The sequence below is a fragment of the Rutidosis leptorrhynchoides genome, chromosome 1 (assembly GCF_046630445.1).
Source record: "Rutidosis leptorrhynchoides isolate AG116_Rl617_1_P2 chromosome 1, CSIRO_AGI_Rlap_v1, whole genome shotgun sequence".
NCBI classification, from domain to species: Eukaryota; Viridiplantae; Streptophyta; class Magnoliopsida; order Asterales; family Asteraceae; genus Rutidosis; species Rutidosis leptorrhynchoides.
The window spans coordinates 44,090,611-44,114,849 of record NC_092333.1 but is presented as its reverse complement, the minus strand read 5'-3'; the positions used below and the strand labels follow the sequence as shown (position 1 = coordinate 44,114,849).

At 34.1% G+C, this 24,239-nt stretch overlaps 1 protein-coding gene across 1 annotated transcript; it reads right to left on the bottom strand.

Moving 5' to 3' along the window:
• Positions 1-2,587: 2,587 nt before the first annotated feature.
• LOC139863979 (uncharacterized) lies at positions 2,588-5,678 on the bottom strand. The gene is made up of 9 exons (XM_071852596.1): positions 5,545-5,678; positions 5,399-5,450; positions 5,042-5,115; positions 4,846-4,947; positions 4,615-4,755; positions 4,113-4,164; positions 3,848-3,921; positions 3,677-3,769; positions 2,588-2,705 (listed from the first exon to the last, which is right to left on the bottom strand). Exons 1-9 carry the CDS (start codon positions 5,676-5,678, stop codon positions 2,666-2,668), a joined length of 762 nt encoding a protein of 253 aa, XP_071708697.1. The 3' UTR covers positions 2,588-2,665.
• Positions 5,679-24,239: the final 18,561 nt, after the last annotated feature.

Below are 24,239 nucleotides of genomic sequence, written 5' to 3'. Positions count from 1 at the left end.
TTTAAACCAATTAGGTGATATATATTGAACCTATAGGGAGGTTTTAACGGATTCGTTTACGGACCAGACCCTGCCCGAATAGATGTGTTCCCCAGTTACCGTCGATCGGGTTCGCGTTTCCGCCCGAACGTGTGTGTTACGTGCAAATGATGAGGGTCGTTGAAATAAATGATCTACTGATACCAAAAAAATCGTCGTTCAAAAAAAAAAAAAACAGATCAAGAAAAATAATGAGTTTTAGTTCACTTCCACCTACCAAAGAGGATGCAAGAGTAGATTAAGTAATTGAGAAACCCTAATTTTTGTTGGGTGAAAGTGAGTCGACCGACATGTCGCCCATCGCCATCATCGCCACAGAAGGTCTGTTTTTTTTTTTTTTTCCTAAGACCACCCCCTATGGTTAGTTATCCGCCCATTACCCGCTCATTACCCGTAACTAACCATAGGCACTACTTAGTTACCCGCGTTAGTTACCCGCTTTCACCGTAGATTTAACGGAAGAGTTATAGGAATTGCGTGTCCCAGTGCTTTTTATTGTTGGACTTGATGTTTTATTGCTTGTACGTTGTATATTGAGAGGAGTATTGTTTTAGCCATGATAGTGAGTGTTTAGTTATGAGTTAGTTATAGGATATTGGTGTTGATGTGGCGTTGATGTGGAAGGTTAAGAGGATGAATAGTTTAGTTACGATAGGGAGTGACCTAAGACACTCTTATCCATGACACCTGGTTCCACCTCAGCGCCACCTCAGCACCTTCTTTCAACCACATTTCCAACCACATTCACTAACATCCATCACACCCACCACATTGACACCACATTTATATTTTATTATTATTATTATTATTATTATTATTATTATTATTATTATTATTATTTATAAACCGTATTTATATGTGAGTATAAATAAAAATAATATTATTCAATTTATTTATATCTATTTATCTATTCAATTTATTTATATCTATTATTTACATATTAACTAATAGACAAAATTTGTCTTTTCTGTTATGAATAGTACTATTTGCGCTACAGTATTTTTTCCACCACTGATTGAATAGTACTTTTGCGCTACAGTTTTTTTTTATCCAAACGATAAAAGAAGCAACTTTCGTAAAAGAACCAATCCTTCAATGTTTAGAAAAAGATGTCGAATAAAATTCTTTTTTACAAAAAAATCAACTAACTTTTTTTCTCCTTCTTTAACGAAAAAGGAAGTAACTTTCATAAAAGAAACAACCCTTCAATGCTATCAAAAAGATGTCGAAAAACAATCTTTTTTACAAAATAGATCAACTTACTTAAAAAAAAAACAAACGCTAAAAAAAGCAACTTTCACAGAAGGAACAACCATTCAATGTTAGATGTCGAAAAAAATTCTTTTTTACAAAATAGATCAAAACTTTTTTTTAACTCGCATTCAAAACGGAGCCCCAAGCGCAAAGCGAGGGCTCTACAACTAGTTTATATCTACGTACTCCCTCCGTCCCATTACAAGTGTCCACTTACTTTTTGCACACAGTTTTAGGAAATCTCACTAACTTTATTCTCCACCAATCAGAAATCTTCTCTCTCCAGAATAACCTCTTCTTATTGGTTAAAAGTACAATGTGGACACTTGTAATGGGACATCCCAAAATAGAAATGTGGACACTTGTGGTGGGACGGGGGAGTAGTATTTAGTAGTACTCCGCATTTATTTATATATATTTATATTTATCTAATCTAAATCTAATACTACGTAATATATTATCCCCCACCTACCCACCTTCCCAAACCATCTCCCCCATATCTCTGTTTTTTCTGCAAATCCCCATCTTCATCCTTCAAAATCCCTAAAATCCCCAAAATCCCTAAACTAGCAGCAGTTTAATTTTATATATTTTTAATTAAAACAAAGAAAGAAAGTAATTAAAAATCCCTAAACCACCGTCTTGCAATCCGTCGTTGCAGAGCATATTGGACCACGGTGGTAGCAACCGCGCCCCAACCGCGCTTGCTAGCATCGGCGTGAACCAACGGCGGAGCCAACGAAGGTCCATCCGCGATCCCGCTGTGAGTGGTTTAGTAAGAAAGGGAGGCGGTGATTAAGGTTGGTAAAGAAAAAGGATGGGAGTGTAGATGTTGTTTTGAGGTTGTCAAGCGACCGTAAATTGAGTAGCTTTTAGTGTAGAGGAAGAATAATAATAAAAATAAATAAATAAATAAATAAATTAGGCTTTTATCTTACCTTTTGGAGCAACTTGGCCATAAAATAATACAACCAGCTTACATTGAGTTATAAACTTTAACTTGCATAACAGCATAAGAAATAGACTTGGAATTCGAATTAAAAACATGCTGCATATTCATCCTGAATTCAGATATTCATAGATTTTGTCATGATCAAGGCGTTCGTTATAATCGGTTACCGGTAAGGTAAGTACTAACTGTTACCGATAGTTATCAAATGTATGTGTGAAATTTTGGCTTTAGAATAAAAGTTATTCACTGCCCATTTGTCACATGTAGCCAATTTATAACACTCCGCAAGTGCACATAAATTCCAAGTAATTCACAGATTTACATTACATTAAGATTCCAATGGTCTTTTATTGTTGCATACATTATACAAATGATAAGCTGAAAAGAATACAAACAATTGCAGCAAACTGTATTTATGCATTATGCACCTGTCAATAGAGGATCACTTGACTGCAAATCTCTGCAAGGATGAAAATCATTGAAAGAAATATAGAAAATAACATGAGCAATAAATTATGTAGTTACATACATGTGTAACGTCGTTCAAGTACAGGTACACTCACAAGTCACAAGCAACAACAGATACATATTACATATAGAATGTATGGATAAATATAAATACAGAATTGAATAAAGAAAATAATACAGAACAAATTTTGACTAACTCAAAAATTTACTATCAGATTGTTGAAGTCCCTAGCTCATTTTTTTTTTTTTTTTTTTGAAAGGAAAGTTGTTGGCATCGAATACTCTCATTTGCCACGCACGCACGCGCTTTCGGGCAAGAAACCCGAACCTCATTACAGGGATCCGAACCTTAAACCATCCCGAGGGGCAGGCGGTTGGACCTGGGTCCTGAATACGGGTCAGTAAAACCTTTCCCGGGGCAATCCGGCTTTCAGGAAATAAATCCCACGGATATTTTTCAGGGGAGGGAGGCGAACTTGAAACCTCCCCACCCTCATCCCAATGCACAAGTGCAAAGGGGTGAACCACTGGACCACTAGGGTGGGTTCAGTCCCTAGCTCATTTGGAACCAGTAAAAAATTACTGCACATCCTAAATAAACCTAAATGCTCTAAAGGACTGCTGACCCAATTATATAGATTTGGGTCTCCATTGCCACTAACCTTACGTACAATATGCATATATACAGATTACGCATACAAGCTTTTTTAATTACTTTGATACGGAAATGATATCCATCCGATGGCAGTAACACATAGTCAAGATTTGTATAATACAATCATTAATTTGGCACAAATGTAGTACGGAGTACTAATTAGATTCCAATGCAACAATACCCTACTTATATCATAGACACCAACCAATACATCAAGTTAAATCATTTTTTACACATAAATAAAGTGGCAATCAACCATGTCCCATCTGCAGATTATTAAAATAACCAAATTTTGTTGTAGGCCTTACCTGTTACTATTATGTTTGAAGATTATGAGGGATACAGGTTGCTCCGGGGCGATATAGGACAATTGTTGCACTATGTATATGCATATAATGATGCTGTAAGAGAGTTATTATTAAATATTGATCAATAAGCATTCTATCGAATTATACACATGCTAAATGCTAAATACTTACTTCCCTAGGCATAAAAGTGAAAGTATCCATAACAAAGCATTTATCCAACTTGATTCCTTATAAGCTATCCACACCTAAAAACATATATCAATTACTTTTGTTATGATGATAAACCCAAAATAAGTACCTAATCCTTAAAATGTACCCAATGTTGGTTTTTTGGGATCTTTGTTTAAATACATCAAAACTGAGACACATTCACATATCCCTTAAAAGAGGTGCAAAATCTGATCAAAGCTAAAGTTCGTTTTGAATAGAATTGTACCGAAAATATCACAGCATGGATGTAGATATCAGTAAGAAAAGTCGACAAGCACCTGTTTGAAATTTGTTATTTGTAAATATCAGTTTAAAAATGAATATAAGAAAGAGAATAACATGAATTTATTAAAAATGTTGCAGAAATGCTCAAATTCCGATAATCATCAGATATAACAAGATGTATGGTAGTTGGTAGGAGATGGTGCTTATAGTGATATCTTTGAAGTTGTATCAAACAAATACATGAAAACCATTTGAGTATATGGAAATGTTTAACCATTTGATAAATTGTTAGTTCTATTTTGTACTTTTTGATTAAAATCTTTCGTGTACAACTAGTATGAAACTAAATCAATCACAAGTAAAATCCATTTATATAAAACTTAAAAACTGGTTATTCCAAGTTTTAGTCGAAGTAGTTGAAAAATCAATTCCAAAACAAACGCGCAAACACCACCATAAATTTAGTGATTATCTAAAAATTAAAAAGAAGGATATTCACATACGGTGCGAACCCTTCTGCATATGAGTGAGATAAATCAACAATAACAGTGTAAATTAAAGCTGCAAGCATCAAGCAACCGAGCGCAGAAAATATTACTTTTGCAGTTACAACAGAAATTCCCTTTGTGTGTTCGTCGACATCCCTAAGCCAAATAATTTAACAAGAACTTAAAGTAAATATGCAATATAACATATTATTTCATGTGATACATTTGATCCCAAATTTTTTTTACCTTTTCTGATTTCTCACCAACACGAAATATAAGGGCTCGTTGGAAAATTCTTCAGGTGATAACTTGTAGAACTGCACAAGGATGTATCCACAAGTAGCAACACTGTACAAGTAAAAAAATGGGTATAGCAGCTAAATTGGCATTTAAAATATAATATAATATGGAGATTGCATCTAATAAACACATAGAAGATTACCTCCCAACCGCAAATATCAGAACAACTAAAACAAGTGTCTTGATCCAGCTTAAGTCTTTGTAGAAACACCATGCCTAAAATTTACAAACAGAACATTTTATTGTTGATTTTAGACCTATATGAATGTAAATAAATTGTTAGTGGAGAAAATGTGCACCAAGATAATATTAGATCATTGTGCATCGAAACTCAAAAGGTAAATACAGAGTGGTTTAACAGTTAGCAGAGCCTATTACAAAACATTGTGCTGTATAACTGTATTTATTTCGTGTAACTTAAAAACCACAGTTAAGCATTGTTGATCTAAATGGAAGACAAGCAACAAATAAGTTAGCTTCATAATTATGAATTTCATACCCCAATAACAACAACATTTATGGAAAAGTCTGCCAACAAACCTATTGCCCACCTGCAAATAAACGGACACAAAAATCATTATACGTAAAATGTTTCATTTCAATTTAGAGAAATAACATAAGCTTAATCACAACTGATCTGATTACCTAGCGCGAAAGTCGAAGAAAGAAGCCAGACCACCAATCTTGATTACATAAACCAAGGCTGCTATCATTAAACACATCAACACGATCAACAACGTCCTAACTGCAACTCCCACGGATACTGTTGTTGCCGCCATTGTTTGCTTCGACAGCAACGTTAAAAAAATGAATGCGTTTTAAAGAATGAAATAGTACATAAATGGATATGTTACAGATGTGTATCTTCAGGTACGTTGACATTTTTGGATATCAAAATGGACCACTAAGTGTAGTTTAAATCTAGACGCCAACTCATTATATACTTAATGTTGGATAGATTATTGTTGTCAATTAAATTAAATTCAAAATCAATAGAGTAATGTCATGTCTGCTTCCACACTCAACTATTAAACAAATATGAATATGAATTGCTCGTGGTTGGCATTGGGATATTAAAATTTCCTATTGGTTAGATCAAAAGATGATTCATATTTTCCATTTATATTTGATTCATATTTTCCATTTATATTCTTAATTTAATTAATTAATAAATAAATAATACATGACTAATTTACAATGTGTATCTAACTACATTGATTTATTGTATCATGTTAACTGATTTTGCTAATTAAATTGAAAACATATGATATTTCCTTATATAATAGAGCAAACTTTTTCTGTATATATTTCAAACTTTTTATGCATTATGGACCATGGTATTGCAAATTATAACAAGCAAGATGTGCAGCTATTATTGCAAAATTAAGATGCCGTGAAAAAATGGGATAGATTTACATTTTGAAAGGCCCAAAAGTTTTTTATAGATAGATGAAGGTAGGCAAAGGCCCAAAAGCATGAACGTAGGCCCACTCTTAAGATCCCTCCAAGTAAAGAAGTAAGCTAGCGTTATGAAATAGTACTCCGTATCCATCGTCATCATCATTTTACAAATTAAATTAAAATTAAAAAAATATTCACTTTTATGAAAAAAAAAAAATAAACAAAGAGAATTATCATATGATTGTTAACGAAAACTAAATCCTCACAAAGTAACCCAATGACATAAGGTACATCTCCTTTGGACTGCAACCTCAAGGGCGGCTTTTCATTTTGTACGCCATATACAAGTTTCATGGATTCGAGAGTGACCCAGGTTCGAGTCTAACAACTAACAACTAACCTTGCCTTTCAAAAAAAAAAAAAAAAAAAAAAAAGCCCATCCGTGAGGATAATTATACAAAAAAACATTTAATTTATTTATTTTTTATTTTTATTTATTTTATTTTTTTGCCCAAAAATAATAATAATAAAAATAACGGATCTCAACAAGGCACAAAATCAAATCATCAAAAATCAGAAATCTGGCCCAAAACAAAAAGCAAAAACAAACAATCTAAGCTAAACAAATAACAACCACCTATAAGGAGCAAAAGCGAATCTAGTGTATTAGAGGTGGGGTCCTATGACCCACCAGTGTAAAAAAAATTAATATTGTGTATTTTTCAAATTGTATAGGACATCACTAAATTTAATTATAGGACTCCATATATTTTTAAAATTTATGATTTTTTTGAAGTAAACAACCACTAAAGTGCTCTTCAAATATAATTAGCTTGAAAAAAATTTTGAGACCCAAATGGTAAACAATTAATAAAGCTAGCTAACTACAACAAACATGGCTAAATTCTAAAACTCTAAATCCGAAAATACCTAAACCATTCTTGACAAAACAACGAACCATCGTGAGAACTCCGAGGTCCGTTGAGCCGCTAAAAATCAAAGACACAGAGCAACACCAGCGGCCACGAAACATCAGGAACCATACAAAATGATCTCAACCGCTAAAAAATAATATATTAATAATTAATAATATAATAATCATAACAATCGATATATCAAATTAGTTAATACCACATATTATATATACTCTTTCTAGCTGTTTTTTCTTTCAACGTCATATTAAAATATAAAAATACATTATAACTATCTGATAACGCTTCCTGCCGTAATCTAGTATCTTCTAGATGCCTCATTCTAGATTCTTCTAGATGTCGTCATCTCATGTGGAAGAAGCAAACTTGAAAACAATGAAGGCTAGTCAACTTTGACAACTCATATGGAAGTAGCAAAGTTGAAAACAATTACGGCTAGCCACCATTTTTTTGCGCTCACACTATCCCGTTCACACCATTCCACCTCCTCAAAATCATCTTATAAATAGAGGTGGAAACCTTCATTGTAATAGCATTCAGAAAAGTGTAATTACAACCTAGTTAGTGTGTGTGAGCATGAGAGTTTTTTTTTTTTTTTAGTTCAGTAATACTCGTGTAATCTATTCTTGTGAGTAATAGAGTTATTTCTCTCAAATTCATGTCTACCAACGTCCAGGCGATCCTCTCATAATCACAACAAGTGGTATCAGAGCTAGGTTAGAGGCGTTGGTCGAGTTTTTGAGTTTTCTGAAGTTTTCAACCCCGTTTGTGTTTGAAAAGTTATTTGTAAGATGATAATGTCCACAGAAGAGTCATAATCATCTTCTGGAGCCATGATTATGCTCACTGTCACCAACTACACGCCGTGAAAATCTCGGATGGAAGATCTCCTCAGCTGTAAGGATTTGTTTGACCCTATTGAATTAAAGGGTACAAATCCTGATTTCGCCAAAGAGAAAGAGTGGAAGAAGTTAAACAGAAAAACTATTGGTCAGATCTTTCAATGGATTGATCATAGTGTCTTCCACCATGTTTTACAAGAGACAGACGAATATGTCCTCTGAAAAAAGTTGAAGGACATGTACCAGGGCAAGATTGCTCGGAATAAAGCCCTGTTGATGAGGTGTTTAATTAACATGAAGCTTAAAAGTGGAACATATGTTGCCGAGCATACCAGTGAGTTCCAGAGCTTGGTCAACCAGTTATCGTCTGTAGAGATGCCTCTTGGCGATGAAGTTCAAGCGCTACTGCTACTTAGTTCTCTTCCTGATAGTTGAGAGACGCTGGTCGTAACACTCAGCCCCGAATGGCAAACTTACCATGTCAATGGTCAAGAATGCCCTATTCAGTGAAGAGGCAAGGAGAAAGGACATGCACACAGATCAGACTCATGCCTTTGTCACAGAAAATCGGGAGAAACAACGAATGAGTATCAAAAACAAATGGAGAGGCAGAAGCAAGAGCAGGGGCAAGTCTGCTGATAGAAAAAAACCAATATATAAATGTTATCATTGTGGATTAGAGGGACATATGAAAAAGAACTGCTACAGATTGAAAGAGGAACAAGATCAGAGCAGTTCACAGCCGAAGAACAAGGGTGGAGAAATATTAGTGACTATATCTGAAGATGTAGCTTATTGTTCAACCCATGATGAGACATGCCTTTGCGTCTTACGAGAAGACACATAATGGGTGATAGATACTGCAGCATCTTACCACGTGACTCCATACAAGGAATACTTTACATCATACAAAGCTGGAGACTTTAGAGCTGTGAAGATGGGAAATTCCAGTTTTGCTGAGATTGTTGGAATTGGTGATGTCAAAATAAAGACGAGTTTCAGGAGCACAATCACTCTGAAGGATGTCCGACATGTGCCAGATCTCCGGCTGAATCTACTTTCTGGAGTAGCTATAGACAAACAAGGCTATGATAGTCATTTCAGTAAAGACAAATGAAAATTGTCAAGAGGCGCTATGATAGTCGCTCGAGGACACATTTGTGACACACTATACAAAACTCATATGAAGATCTGCACAGACAACCTTGATGTTGCAGAAAAGGAGGCTTCACAAAATTTATGGTACCAGAGACTCGGTCACATGAGTGAGAAAGGGTTATCTACCTTAATAAAGAAGGAGCTTATCAATGTAGACAAGGATGTTGCACTAGATCCTTGCAATCATTGTCTGTTTAGTAAGCAGCATAGAGTCTCGTTTAATTCCTCTTCGATGAGAAGAACATAGTTACTCAGTATGGTGCACTCTGATGTTTGGGGTCCCTTGAAAGTTAAATCAATTGGCGGCAATCGATACTTTCTGACGTTCATCGATGATGCTTCTCGAAAGGTGTGGGTATATTTCTTGCGAATGAAGGACTAGGTTTTTGATTACTTCAAACAGTTCCATGTCATGGTAGAACGTGAGACATGAAAGAATTTAAAGTGTCTTCGATCCGACAACGGTGGTGAATACTCTTCCAGGCAGTTCGATGCCTATTGCAGATCATATGGCATCCGACATGAGAAGACAGTTCCACATACCCCTCAACACAATGGTATAGCAGAAAGAATGAACCGAACAATCATGGAACATGTTCGGAGCATGCTCAGTATGGCTAAGCTGCCAAAGCCATTCCGGGGAGACAGTCAGAGCTGCATGTTACTTGATCAGTTCCACTGAATTTTGAAATTTCGGAGAAACTTTGGTCTGGAAAGGATCCATCATACTCTCACTTAAGAGTATTTGGATGTTTGGCGTACCCACATGTATCCAAGGAGATCAGCCAGAAGCTGGATGTAACCATGCATATTCACATGCTATGGAGATGAAGAATTTGGATACAAATTATGGGATCCAAAGGAGAAAAAGGTGATCAGAAGTAGGAACGTGGTGTTCCATGAAAGCAGACAATAGAAGATATTGAAAATCATACAATATCTCAGAAGAAAAATGTTGCTGCTTAGGTGCCAGAGGCAACACCGGAATCATTCATGAGAAAAGAATTTTCAATACAAGAATAAATACCAGAAGTAGAAGATAATGAGAAAAATGACAGTACTGAGTAGGGGGAGCCACAACCCCGTCTGCTAGACATTTCAGAACCATCACAAGGCCAAGATGATGGTAGATCTCCTCAGAATATTCCAGAAGTTTTAGATCTGAACGAAGCCGGATTCCATCGAGTAGATATCCAGAATTCGAATACCTTATACTTACTGAAGATGGAGAACCAGAGAGTTTTCATGAAACAGTAACTCATAAGGATAAAGAAAAATGGTTGCTCATAATGCTGGATGAGATGGATTCTCTGCAGAAAAATCAAACTTGTGAGATTCTAGAACTTCCACGAGGAAAGAAGGCACTAAAAAAACAAATGGGTGTTCAAGTTGAAAAAGGATGGCAGTGGAAAAATGGTGAAATACAAAGCACGGCTTGTAGTCAAAGGATTCTAATAGAAAAAAGGGATTAATTTTGACGAGATATTTTCACCAGGAGTCAAGATGACTTCAATTAGAATCATACTTGTATTGGTCGCAAGTATGAACTTAGAGCTTGAACAGATGGATGTAAAGACAACTTTTCTTCATGGAGATTTACAAGAAGAAATTTATACGGAGGAGCCAGAAGGTTTTGAGGTTTCAGGAGATAACCTCGTGTGCAAGATGAAGAAAAGTTTGTACGGTTTAAAGCAGGTACCTAGACAGTGGTACAAGAAGTTTGACTCATGCATAGTGAGTTAAGGGTACAAGAAAACTGCAGCAGATGAGTATGTCTACATTCAGAAGTTTTCTGAAGGAGATTTCGTTGCTCTTCTACTATATGTAGATGATATTTTGAACGTAGGGAAAGATGCAACGAAGATCAACCAGCTGAAGAAGGAACTCTCTAAGTCTTTTGACATGAAAGAGTTAGGACAGGCTAAACAAATTTTGGGAATGCAGATTACCCGAGACAGGAAGAATAGAAGGTTATGGCTATCTCAGGAGAAGTATATTGAACGAGTACTTGTACGGTTCAATATGAACAACGCCAAAACCGTTAGCATTCCATTAGCCAACCATTTTAAGTTAAGTAAGAGTTCATGTACCTCATCCAAGGAAGAGATCGGGGAGATGTCATCAGTACCATATTCTTCAACAGTTGAAAGTTTGATGTATGCGATGGTGTGTACAAGGCCCGATATTGCTTACGCAGTGGGAATGGTGAGTCGTTTTCTCTCCAACCCTGGGAAAGAGCATTGGAATACGGTAAAACAGATTCTCAGATATCTTAAAGGTACAACGAAGATATGTCTTTGTTACGGGGGAGCTGATCCAATCTTGGAAGGTTATACAGATGCGAATATGGCTGGAGATCCTGATAGTAGGAAATCTACTTCAGGATTCATTTACACTTTTGCAGGGGGAGCTGTTTTATGGCAGTCAAGAAGTGTGTTGCATCTACAGAAGTGTGTTGCATTATCTACAACTGAAGCTGAGTATATTGTTGCTGCAACATGTTGTGGTTAAAGTGTTATCTCCAAGAATTTGGAATCAAGCAAAACGAGTACAATGTATATTGTGACAGTCAGAGTGCTCTAGATTTGAGCAAGAACTCCATGTACCATTCCCGTACAAAACATATTGATATTCGCTATCATTGGATACCCGAGGTAATTGATTGTTGTGACGATCGCTCCAAATCCATATGGACGAACACGTCATTCATCGATTTCATTGCGAGGTATTTGACCTCTATATGATACGTTTTGTAAACATTGCATTCTTTTGAAAAGGCACACCATAAATGAATATTTAAATCAAAGGTTTTCGACATCTGATGATTTTTACATATAGACAATCACCGTAAATAAGTTTACAATAGTACTTCCATTGACAATGCAGTCAAAATAAGATACATGGTGATGATTTGGTGAATGCAACGTTTCCTTGATAAATATGCCATGTAAGACTCCATGCACATAGCTTGTCTAACACATAAGCAAACAGCGGAAGACTTCTAGGAAACCTGAGAATAAACATGCTAACAAGTGTCAACACAAAGGTTGGTGAGTTCATAGTTTTAATGTTTCGTATAATCTGTATATAAAGGTGGATCACAAGATTTCAGTTGTTTCATCCAGAAACGTTTATCAAAATATTCTACGAAATTGAGCACCCTGGTAACTAAACTTAACGTATATATAATTTGTACCCTTTGTATAATCATCTTAATAAATACACGCAAACCAACGTGTACGCTTCTCAAATAGCATACGTCCGTTAAAAGGCTAGTGCTCTAGCTCGGACGGGGATATCAAGCCCTATGGATCCATATATAACTACTCGCGCCCACTAGTTCTTATAACCGGCAGTTACTAGTTACCAAAGCTAAGGGATTTTCGGTTCAAACTCGGTGTAGAATTTAGTATGTACTTGTATCCATTGCGTTTAAAATAAAGTGCATGTATTCTCAGCCCAAAAATGTATATTGCAAAATCAATTAAAAAGGGAGCAAATGAAACTCACGCATATAAATATTGTATATCGGTTAATAAAGCATTTGCATGTATTCTCAGCCCAAAAATGTAGAGAGTAAAAGGGATCTTATGAAACTCACCTTATCAGCATATAAAGTCGTTCATCGTAATGTGATCGAAACTCAGAGTATCGAATAACCATAGATCTCAACGTATCAATATTGAGATTTAATATTGTAGAAAAGTACGTAGACGTAACGGAGATGATAAACACTAGGTTTGATTCACAAATATACCCCCGAACGTTACCCATAACCTCCTTGGCAATAACCCATAATTTCCTTAACTCTAGCTTGCTCGTAAACTTGTTTTGAAATCGTTTGGACATAACCTCGTCGTAGTATTTTATGTATAATACTAATAATATTACTAATAAAAATAATAAGATTAATAATAATAATATTAATCTTAATAATAATAATAATATATATATATATATATATATATATATATATATATATATATATATATATATATATATTGAGAGACAGAGAGATTTTGAGAAAAAAAAATAAATATATTCGAACAAAACTTGCGAGCTTTATAGACCTGGCCTGATTTCCACTGCCATGCGATCGCATGGCTGGGCAGTGTAATTCCCATGCGATCGCATGGGAAACTTTTCCAGCTCATAATGTTTTGGCAACTAGCTCGTCGACATATTTTTATAATATATATAATATATAATTTAAATTAATTAATTATATATTATATTTTATTCTCGTGCATAGTTGATTTGTAATTTTTGTTTCGATAAGTCGTACGTCGTCACTCGACTTATGTCCCGGTTCCGGTTTTTCGAATGTCCCTTCGTACGCTGAGAAAACTTGTACATTACATTTTGGGACATGTACCTTAGTCAAAATATAGCCTTAAATTATCCCTAAATTATATCACTCAAAATATAACTTATACATTTGAGTGTTTTGGTCATTTACATCTATAAATCATCGTCTCGCTATTTGTTAAAATACATTTTAAAATAGTGTTTACTGTAGGAAAGTTACTGTAGCAAAGCCATTTTTTACTGTAGCAATTCACTGTAGCAAAGTCAATTTCACTGTAGCATTTTGAGTACTGTAGCGATTTGAAAATACTGTAGCAAATTAGTGTTTTGCTGGTTCATCTTAAATGCTTTAGTTAACTTATCTAAATATCAATCGAATCAATAAACGAATGTTACTATCGTTTACTAAATAACTTGAAATTATATATATGTATATATCTTTTTAATATACATAAATCAGTTTTTAAATACACATTGGAAGTTATTTATAAATAAATTTTAATAATAAATATTCCAACTTATCATATATATTCAAATAGATATTTAAACCAATAAGTTTAATGTACGGTCTCAAACAATTAATACATTGTTACCTTTTCAAATTATAGTATATATGTATCTATTTATATATAATTGTTCGCGAATCGTCGAAAACAACCGAAGGGTATTTAAATATATAAAAGTAGTTCAAAAATTTTGAGATTCAGTTTTACAGACTTTGCTTATCGTGTCGGAAATGTTAATCATACAAAGATTAAGTTTAAATTTGGTCAGAAATTTCCGGGTCATCACAATTGTCAACTGTTGAGACTAGTGAAGATCCATACAAAGGAGAATCCTGCGGATATGTTAACAAAGGTGGTGACTCGAGAGAAGCTAAATTTATGCAGAGACATAACCGGGATGTGTTTTCCCTATACAGCTGGAGAGGGAGAATTGATAACGCTTCCAGCTGTAATCTAGTATCTTCTAGATGTCGTATCATCTAGATGCCTCATTCTAGTTTCTTCTAGATGTCGTCATCTCATGTGGAAGAAGCAAACTTGAAAACAATGACGGCTAGTCAACTTTGACAACTCATATAAAAGTAGCAAAGTTGAAAACAATTACCGCTGACCACCATTTTTTTGTGTTCACACCATCCCGTTCACACCATTCCACCTCAAAATCTTCTTATAAATAGAGGTGGAAACCTTCATTGTAATAGCATTTAGAAAAGTATAATCACAACCTAGTTAGTGTGTGTGAGTTTGAGAGTTTTTTTTAGTTCTGTAATACTCGTGTAATCTATTCTTGTGAGTAATCGAGTTATTTTCTCTCAAATTTGTGTCTACCAATGCCCAGATGATCCTCTCATAATCACAACACTATCTTTATTTAAATAAACTACACTCCTATCATTTGTGCAAACAAAATTGATAATAAACTCTTTATAGCTATACTCTATAATATACCGCGCTAATCAATTGAATCTTTTTTATGACATGCTAGACCTTAAGTAGGACTTCTAAAACTTCAATTTGAAAATATTATTGTAAACGTCACGCTTATTTTCAATGGGTATTGCTAAATATACCGATGAGAAAGAAAATGCATGAAAATTCATGTGGACCATGTCCTACAAATTCTTATTTGGCAGCCTTTTCGATTTCCAAAGACATCAAAACGATGTCCTTATTTTCAGATTTTGTTTATTTACCATAAATAATACGGAGTAAAATCATTTTTCTTTACTTGTATTTTTATTTGTCTAGCACTGTGTATTGCGTAGTACTACTTTTTTAACTTGTTATTTTCAACTCTTTTTATTCACTTTTTTACACATATGCGATTAATATAAAATGGAGTAACCATAAAGTCCTATGTTTGGATAGAAAATTTCAAATTTATAGAAATTCTGAAATCGTATAAGGATATGTAAATCCTTTGTTACGCGTTCTGGATTTTACGCTTACGTTTTACGTTTATATTATGTTTTACCTTTATTTTTTATATTTTATGTTTACGTTTCATTCATGTATACGTTTCACTTTTACGTTTCAGTTTTACGTTTATATTTACGTAACTGGTTAAATGGTTTAGCGTTAATACATTTATTTTTTATATTATTAAGTTAGTAACATATTTAATAGTTAAGGGTGTAGCTTCTGTGTGATGTAACATATATTTTGTATTTTAGTGTTAATATGTAAATAAAATCTTACTATCTTTTCATAAATTTTTATTAAAATGTTTAATAGTAATAATGTTAATAAATTATTTGATAATAAAAGAATAAAACGTAAGAATTACGGTACTAAGTAAATATAAGGTGCTGTTTATTTTTTAAGATGTTTTTGTCTAAATATCTACGGACCATGTCTGTAAAGAAGATGTGGTCTGAAGGTGTGTATGCTGAATAATAAGACTGTTTGTTTTTATGTCTGCAAAATAACTTAAATTTTTCTGCAGCATTTAGAAGCACATTTCTAAGTCTGCGAGGCTGCAGACATAATTACACATTATTTTATCTTATGTCTTAACAAAAACAAACTGTCTGCAGTAAAAATATCTGCGGAAGCGCAGACATAAGACATAATAAGGTCTGCAGACAAAAAAAACAAACAACACCTAAATATATATATATCTACATCTACATCTATCTACATCTACATCTACATCTACATCTACATCTACACTATACATTATAAGAAAAGCTTAATTGAGATATAAATAGTTTTTTTTGAATTATGACCATTGGATCTTAGAAAGACACCCACTACCCCCATCATATCACCATCCATTTCAATTATTGAGCAATAAATCATATTGATCCATTACAATACCCAAAGTACCTTTACAGATACGGGCTGAAAATCACAAATTAGGTTTAACTGTAAACGCTTTCAGTTACTCCATTCATTCCAATCCAATGAACCCTAAATTATTCCCGAAAATCGTCGTATCATAAGTTAGGGGCACGAATCATTCTTCCTTCCAACAATCGTCGCATCACAAAGTAAGGACGTTTCACTAATGATATTCTTCAAAAATTTCTTTTAGTTACTCCATTTATTCGAATACAATGAACCCTAAATTATTCTCGAAAATCGTCGCATCATAAGTTAGGGCACGAATCATTCTTCCTTCTAACAATCGTCGCATCACAAATTAAGGATGCTTCACTAATGATATTCTTCAAAAATTAGATAAACCCTAAGCTTGGTACGCTGACTAACAAAGACGTTCCTTCCAAAATTCAAGCAGATTAAACAATCGATTGCAAGGAGATTTATTCATATGGTTGAGCAATCGATTGCTAGGAGATTGATTCATATGGTTGTGGAAGGAGATCCTATTATTTAATTGTGGTATTACAATTCGTTATCTTTGATCTCAATGGAGGAAAAATTGACATTGGTGCGGTCTATATCACCCATGAACAAACCAACATTATTGTTATCACTACAGTCAGGTTTATAGTTTCTTATTGATTAGATTTTAATTGTGTTTTTCTATTTAAATTAGGTTTTAATTTTTTCAATTGTTAGCCGATTGGTATTAAAATAGATAACAAATATTAATTGGCTTATTTTCGCGTGCGGATTGGCTTCTCCGGTAGAACTATGGTAAGTTGCGATTGGATTTTTGCTTTCAGTTTTTTGACTTTGTCAGTTTGATTATTGTGTTTAATGTAATTGTACGTTATTTACTTTATTTTGATTATTGTTTAGTTTGTTGTATTATCGAAAGTTTGTTTATGCTTTACAACTACAGATGATGTGCGAAACGTGGTATATGAATTGTTGTATGAAATAGTATGGAATAATACCGATTAAAGATTGCTACACACTAACGGGCAGTGTACCCGATCGTGTAGTAGTATAGTAAATGGTAAAATCCGTGTATCGTTCCAAGGACAATATCTAAATCAAACTAGGATTATAGACTAAATTGTGATTAACCAAAGAATTACAAAGTACAAGATATTTTGGTTTGCCCTTTAACGATGGGCGAATCAAGTGGCGAATAGTATTTAAAGACAATATTTTTGGTATTTTAAATTTATGAAAACAGAAAGATAGTTTTGATATCAAATTGAGGAAATATGCTCATCTAGACTTTTTACCCTCAATGTTGAATGTTATTTAGTATTAAGATAGGACTGATTGGTTATGCACGAGATCTAATTAATTGGTTTACCAAGAGTATCTTACGCAAACACTCAAACGGGATTACACGATGCAAGTGATGTTCTTGTCATCTAAGACCTCCTATATGTAATCAACTAATTCAACTAGTTTGAAGACTTGAAGAATGATCAAGTCAATGGTGTGTTGTACATGTTCCACTCCTATATCAACTAATGGTTTAACTTAGTTCATTCCCTTGGTCCGGTTAAATGCTCAATTTACCTAACCCAAGTAATTAACTAAGTGATATAATAAGATCCTTATAAACGTCACTAGATAAGGCAAATCACTAACACATGTTGATTAATGGAACTAGGTAGTTGAAAGTGTGTATAACATATTCTAAGGAATTGGTCATTCTCCTAGATAATTACACATACTAATTAAGCTATTCCAAAGTATCTACAAGAGTCGTTCTTACATTCTTATGTAAATTAACCATTTGAACTCAACTTATCCCTTTTGGTAAAAGACGGATAAACACATGTCACTAGGTGTAAATCAATACATTAACTTAACAAGATGATGTTCCTTAATCAAATGAACATATCAACTAGTTGAATCGAAAGGATTAAACTTAACAAGAATGGTTCTTGTATTCAAACATCAAACTATCGTGCATAATAACAATCAATCAATAGTTAACATTCAACATTTCGGTTATTTATCTAGATGAACATAAAATGGACTAGCCAACAATCATGTTTGAAAACTTAAACAAAACAGTAATAAAGATAGAATTCATTGTAATACAAGATTGACCTTTTAGGAGTAATCTTGGATGAAGCTCTTGAATGATCCTTGATTCTTCAATGATTTGAGTGCATAGATGCACTTTGATAAGCCCAATAATTACTTTGATTCGTATGTTTTAGTCTTTGAACAGAAAGGAAACTGGTACTCTAGAATGAGACTGAAAAGGACATTAAATAGGCTGGAAAGTAGTTGAAAAGCACTGTGCGCGGAGCGCACATAAGGGGTGCGCGGTGCGCACTCTTCACCTAACCCACTTTTACTTTACAGCCAACGATCGCACGCTCAGTTCTACTTTCCAGGTCAAAGTGCGCGGAGGAGTGCGCGGCGCGCCTAACTGTGCGCGACGCGCTCTTGTTATTTTGCGCGAGGCGCACTCTGGTTTACATTTTATTCACAATCCCTGACCTCATTTCTTGTGCGCGGTTGAGAGCGCGGTTACTGTGCGCGGCGCGCACAGTAACTTTTCCTGCTTTTGGTCTTGTTTTTGATCTGTGAGTTGTTTCATTTATATTCTAGCATGTTTCTTCAAGTTTACCATGATTTTGGACTGAATTACAATAATAATAAAATATGAACGTACAATCTAAGTTTACATACGAAATGAACATCAAATGAACTTGATATTACGATTAAAGATATGACTAATTGGAGTAATATCAAATCCCTCATACTTAACTCTTGCTTGTCCTCAAGCAAGTCTTGTTCTAATCATTCGCACACAAAATATAAACATAAATGAATCACACGCATTATTTGAAGTACATATTACACGAATCACACGAAGCACGCAAAACACACACCAACTTACGCTATATGAAACACAAATTACATAAATGAAATACACACTCATTGAGGTACACACACAATTTATGGAACACACGCACAGATTTGGATTTTTTGGGAGAGACGAACTTCGGTGAAAGTTCTTTAAAAATTTGGATCCTTAGGGAAAATTGGATCTTTTAGAAAACGTTTTAAGATTTTTGAAAATGTCATTGCTAGTTTTTAAACTAGACACGTTTTCCGATTTTAACCTCAAATTCCAGTTGAGGGTAACTGAAAACCGAAGTCTCAGTCGGCGATTAGCAAGCTATCCACCCCCATGATTGTAGAATCATGGAACTCTTAACCGGGCGCCCCCTGACGCGATATAAATATCGGTCTTGCATGATAATTTGTACAAATTAGATCAAGGGTTAAAACTGCGAAGACTAAGCTATCGCGTGGGACAGATCCTGCTCTAGCTTATGTAACATCCTCAACCGGGCCTAGCTGTAAGATTACTAGATTGCCCTTAAGTTTGTATTGTGTTATTATATGCTTTTATTTTTATTTAATATTTATTATTAAATAATGATGTGGTTAGGACCAGTTTGTGACAAGGGTCACAGAACAGGTTTGTATATTTAATTTGGACTTCGTTTGGGTCGCTAAATGATGTACGAAAGATATCAGATAACTGATAAATACCCATGTGTTGCACAGTGTGGGAATTTAACCCAATTAATTGGCTAGAGCTGTGTCCTTCTTACCATTTCTAGAAAATTCCCAAACACACTCCGTACTCTCATCCTCACCTACATCAAAACCCTAATCTTTAATCCTTGTTCTTGAGCTCAAATCAATTACATTTTCGTGTTCCTTGTGATTTACTGATTCTATCAAGGTAAGAATCACAAGTTTTCATGCTTTAATCTTTGAGAAAATTGAGTTTTTGTGTAAAGTTTTATAAAGTGAGTAATTTGAGTCAAAATAGTTAGATTTGATGTTGTTTGAGTCTAAATCTTGTGGGTTTATGTTTCTACATGTTTAGTGTCTTTGATTTCGTCAGTTTTGAGGTCATAATCGAGCTCTAGAGCAAGAATTGGTCGATTTTGGGTGAAGCCCGTCACTTTGTTCTTCAGCTTCTGCAGATAAACACAGTCGGCCGAGTGTCTCGAGACACTCGACTGACCGACTCGACCATCGACCGAGTGTGTAAGACCCACGGCCGAGTGTGTCTGTGAGAGACCATCGACCGAGTGACTAGACACTCGGCCGAGTGAGTGGAGACAGTCGGCCGACTGTCTCTGACAGTCGACCGAGTGTCTTTGGCAGTGAAATATTTTACCAAGTGTTGATTTTTAGCCGTTATGCTGCCTGTTTGAATTTTGATATTCAGGATGTAAATTTTGAAAGTGCATTAGTGTTAAGCAAAAAATTTTAGCGAACAGTTTTTGATACAAAAATATATATATATTGTGTTATTTGGTGTTAATGGACAGTAACTAACTTGATTTGCCTTATATTCAGGTGAAAAAGATAAGGAAGCCGCTCAGTAGTGGATTATCTGAGCTGGTTGCTGGTAATTGGTGAGTGGGACTAACTGGAGAATATAGTATATAGAAGCATGTTATATTATGATTGCCATGCTTGTTAGATATACTTATTGTTGTGGTTAGTTAGTACTTTGTGATGACTGCATGTTAGTTGATGCTTGTCTGCTGGAGCCCAGTGCGTCCCTATTGTGTGGTAGCCTCGGTAGGAGAGATCAACCTGCGGGTTGGGTTCCTCTGTGGTAGCCTAGAAAACTGTGGTGTATATATATGTGAATGATGCGTACGTCGCGTGTGGATTATGTATATACATACGGTGGTGGAGGAACTTCTGGTAAGCCCAGTCCGATCAGCTGGTGGTTAATGGTTTTGCCTAGCCGCCAGAGTCTCTGTAGACGACACTTGGGTGATATTTGTGTGTTAGACTATGTGACATGATTAGTATAACACTTATGTATGCTATGGCCTGTAGTTAGTCGTACTCACTTAGCTTCGTGCTAATTCCCCTCCATCTCCTCTCTGCAGGTTGTTAGCTTTTGTAGAATATGCATTTTGGGGAGAAGACGGGCACGGTGATGTTATGTTTGACTATGAAGAAACTCTGATGTGTCTTTTCCCTTAAAACTGTTTTTGGTTGTAATATCACGTGACACTAGATTTATTGTTAAATGTTAGCCGTCAAATGATTTGGATATGTAATTAAATATGTTCATGTTATTGTAATGGTTAATTAATATTAATGCTTCCGCCACGTTTAAAAAAAAAAAAACTAGCGGTGTCACAGCTTATATACCGTAATTGGTTTACACTGGACAGCTCCTTGGATTTACCCTACCAAGTTTATTTTCGGGTTTGAAAGTTCAAGACTTTCCCTTCCCACTTTACCTTTATATCGTGAAATGATATTGGTATAAAATGACATAGTTTAGGAAGTATGCTATATCAAGTAAGGCAACATTCGGAAGACTTTACTTCCTTCAAAGATGGACTAGATGCATCCTTTCCGTTTAGTGACTTTTATTCCTTTTATTTTCAAGCTAAAAAGTACTTAAATCTTTGTACTTTGCAAAAATTTGTGATATTAATTCAAAAAATTAGTAAAATTCCCCCACACTTGCCTTTTTCGCTAAGACTTTTAGTTCAAAAATTTAAAATTTCTTAATAAATTGCGAAATTAAGCCAAGTTGCATACCCGAGAGAATTACCTTCCCCCCACACTTAAGATTAAGTAAGGCCCTCATTACTTAAAATCAGAAAAATTTAAAAATTCACGAGGGCATTTGTGTGAAAAGAGTTCGAAAAACCTTGGTATAAAGCCGGAGATTGTAGTGACCCGAACTTTTCCATGATTATATATTAAATGAAAATATATTTGCATGATTAAATGTTTCCAACATGTTAAGCAATCAAACTTGTTAAGACTTGATTAATTGAAATGAGTTTTATGTAGACAATTGACCACCCAAATTGACCGGCGATTCACGAACGTTAAAACTTATAAAAAAATGACATGATGATATATATATGGATATATATATATATATATATATATATATATATATATATATATATATATATATATATATATATATATATATATATATATATATATATATATATATATATATATATATATATATATATATATTTAACATGATATTATGATAAGTAAGTATCTCACAAAGTATATTGACAAAGAGTTATATGCATAAAATGAAACTACTGAATTAAAAAAACTCGAAACGATATATATAACGATTATCGTTATAACAACATTTTAATTAAAATAAATACATATGTATTGTATTAAGATATTAAAACACTATGTTAACATGATAAAATGATAATTAATTATATCATTAAGTGTATTAATAATGAACTACACGAGTAAGGATGAGACTACTAACTTAAGAATTTCGAAACAATATATATATATATGTAACGATTATCGTTGTAATTGTATTTTAACATATATATATGATACTAAGATATATTCATACACAATGTTATCATGTTAATATAACAATTTAAAATCTCATTTAAGTATAATAACAATGGATTAATTACATTTAATAAGATCGTTAACTTATAGGTTTCGAAACAACACTTACATGTAACGACTAACGATGACTTAACGACTCAGTTAAAATGTATATACATATAGTGTATTAAGATGTATTAATACACTTTTGGAAGACTTCAAGACATATATCAAAACACTCATAATTAACGAAAATGGTTACAGTTACATTCCCTTTTTTTTCATCAAGAATTTTAGTCGTATTCATACCCGTATTCTACACAGATTCTAGACGTACTTACTTCGAGTATATACCAATAGGAACTAGCATGGGATTCCACTCTTGATTATGTCATGCATGACTAATCAAGTTTAACTTCTTCCATGAACTAGTCAACTAACTAGAAATCCTTTTAACCCAACTCACCACTCACCACTCACTTCATTTCATTTCCATTTTCCTTTCTAATTCTCTCTCAACACACACACACACACACACACATTAAGAACAAATTTTCCAGTAATCTAATCATCATCTTCATCAAAAATTACTTCAAGAATCAAGCTATAATCATCATAGGAAGAATACTTCAAGAACACTTCGAAAATCCTTTCAAGCTTACTACATTACTTCCAATCTTGCAAATCCATTTCAAGTGATCATCCAACCTCAAGAAATCTTTCTTATTTATAGTAAGATATCTTTCTAATTCAAGGTAATACTCATATTCAAACTTTGATTCAATTTCTATAACTATAACAATCTTAATTCGAGTGATAATCTTACTTGAACTTGTTTTCATGTCATGATTCTACTTCAAGAACTTTCAAGCCATCCAAGAATCCTTTGAAGCTAGATCATTTCTTGAAACTTCCTGTAGGTTTAAATACTATATTTGAGGTAGTAATGATGTTCATAAAATCATTCGATTCATATATATAACTATCTTATTCGAAGATTTGAACTTGTAATCACTAGAACATAGTTTAGTTAATTCTAAACTTGTTCGCAAACAAAGTTAATCTGTAACGACCCGACTTTTTCGACTTGCTTTTATGCCTTGTGTTTTAGCGAAACAGCGTATTTGTGCGTACTGTGCTACTTTATACTCTGGAATCTTTAATTACATGGCTTACTTTCATTTATATATTAAAACGTGCCTTAGAGTACGTAGGATACTTAACTGGATCACCGGATGCTTTATGACCGTTAGTGTCACTTAACGTTTCGAATAAACCGCGAACTGCGCACACGTTTAACTTTTGTCGTAATCAGAATATTATGACTACGAAATATAAATTATTATTTTATAATAATAATTACTTGGGTTTTTGGATGCTTAATTATGCGTAGTAATTTAATTATGCTTACTAGTTAGTCTTGTTGGACTTTCTACCTTGTTGGACTTAAGCCCACCCTACTCTAGCTAGTAGTG

Coding starts and splice junctions, on each gene's coding strand:
- LOC139863979 (XM_071852596.1), bottom strand. CDS start 5,678: ATGGCGGCAACAACAGTATCCGTGGGAGTTGCAGTTAGGACGTTGTTG. Junction 5,451..5,544: donor TTCTTCGACTTTCGCGCTAG/GTAATCAGATCA, acceptor GTTTATTTGCAG/GTGGGCAATAGGTTTGTTGG. Junction 2,706..3,676: donor TTCAAACATAATAGTAACAG/GTAAGGCCTACA, acceptor TCATCCTTGCAG/AGATTTGCAGTCAAGTGATC.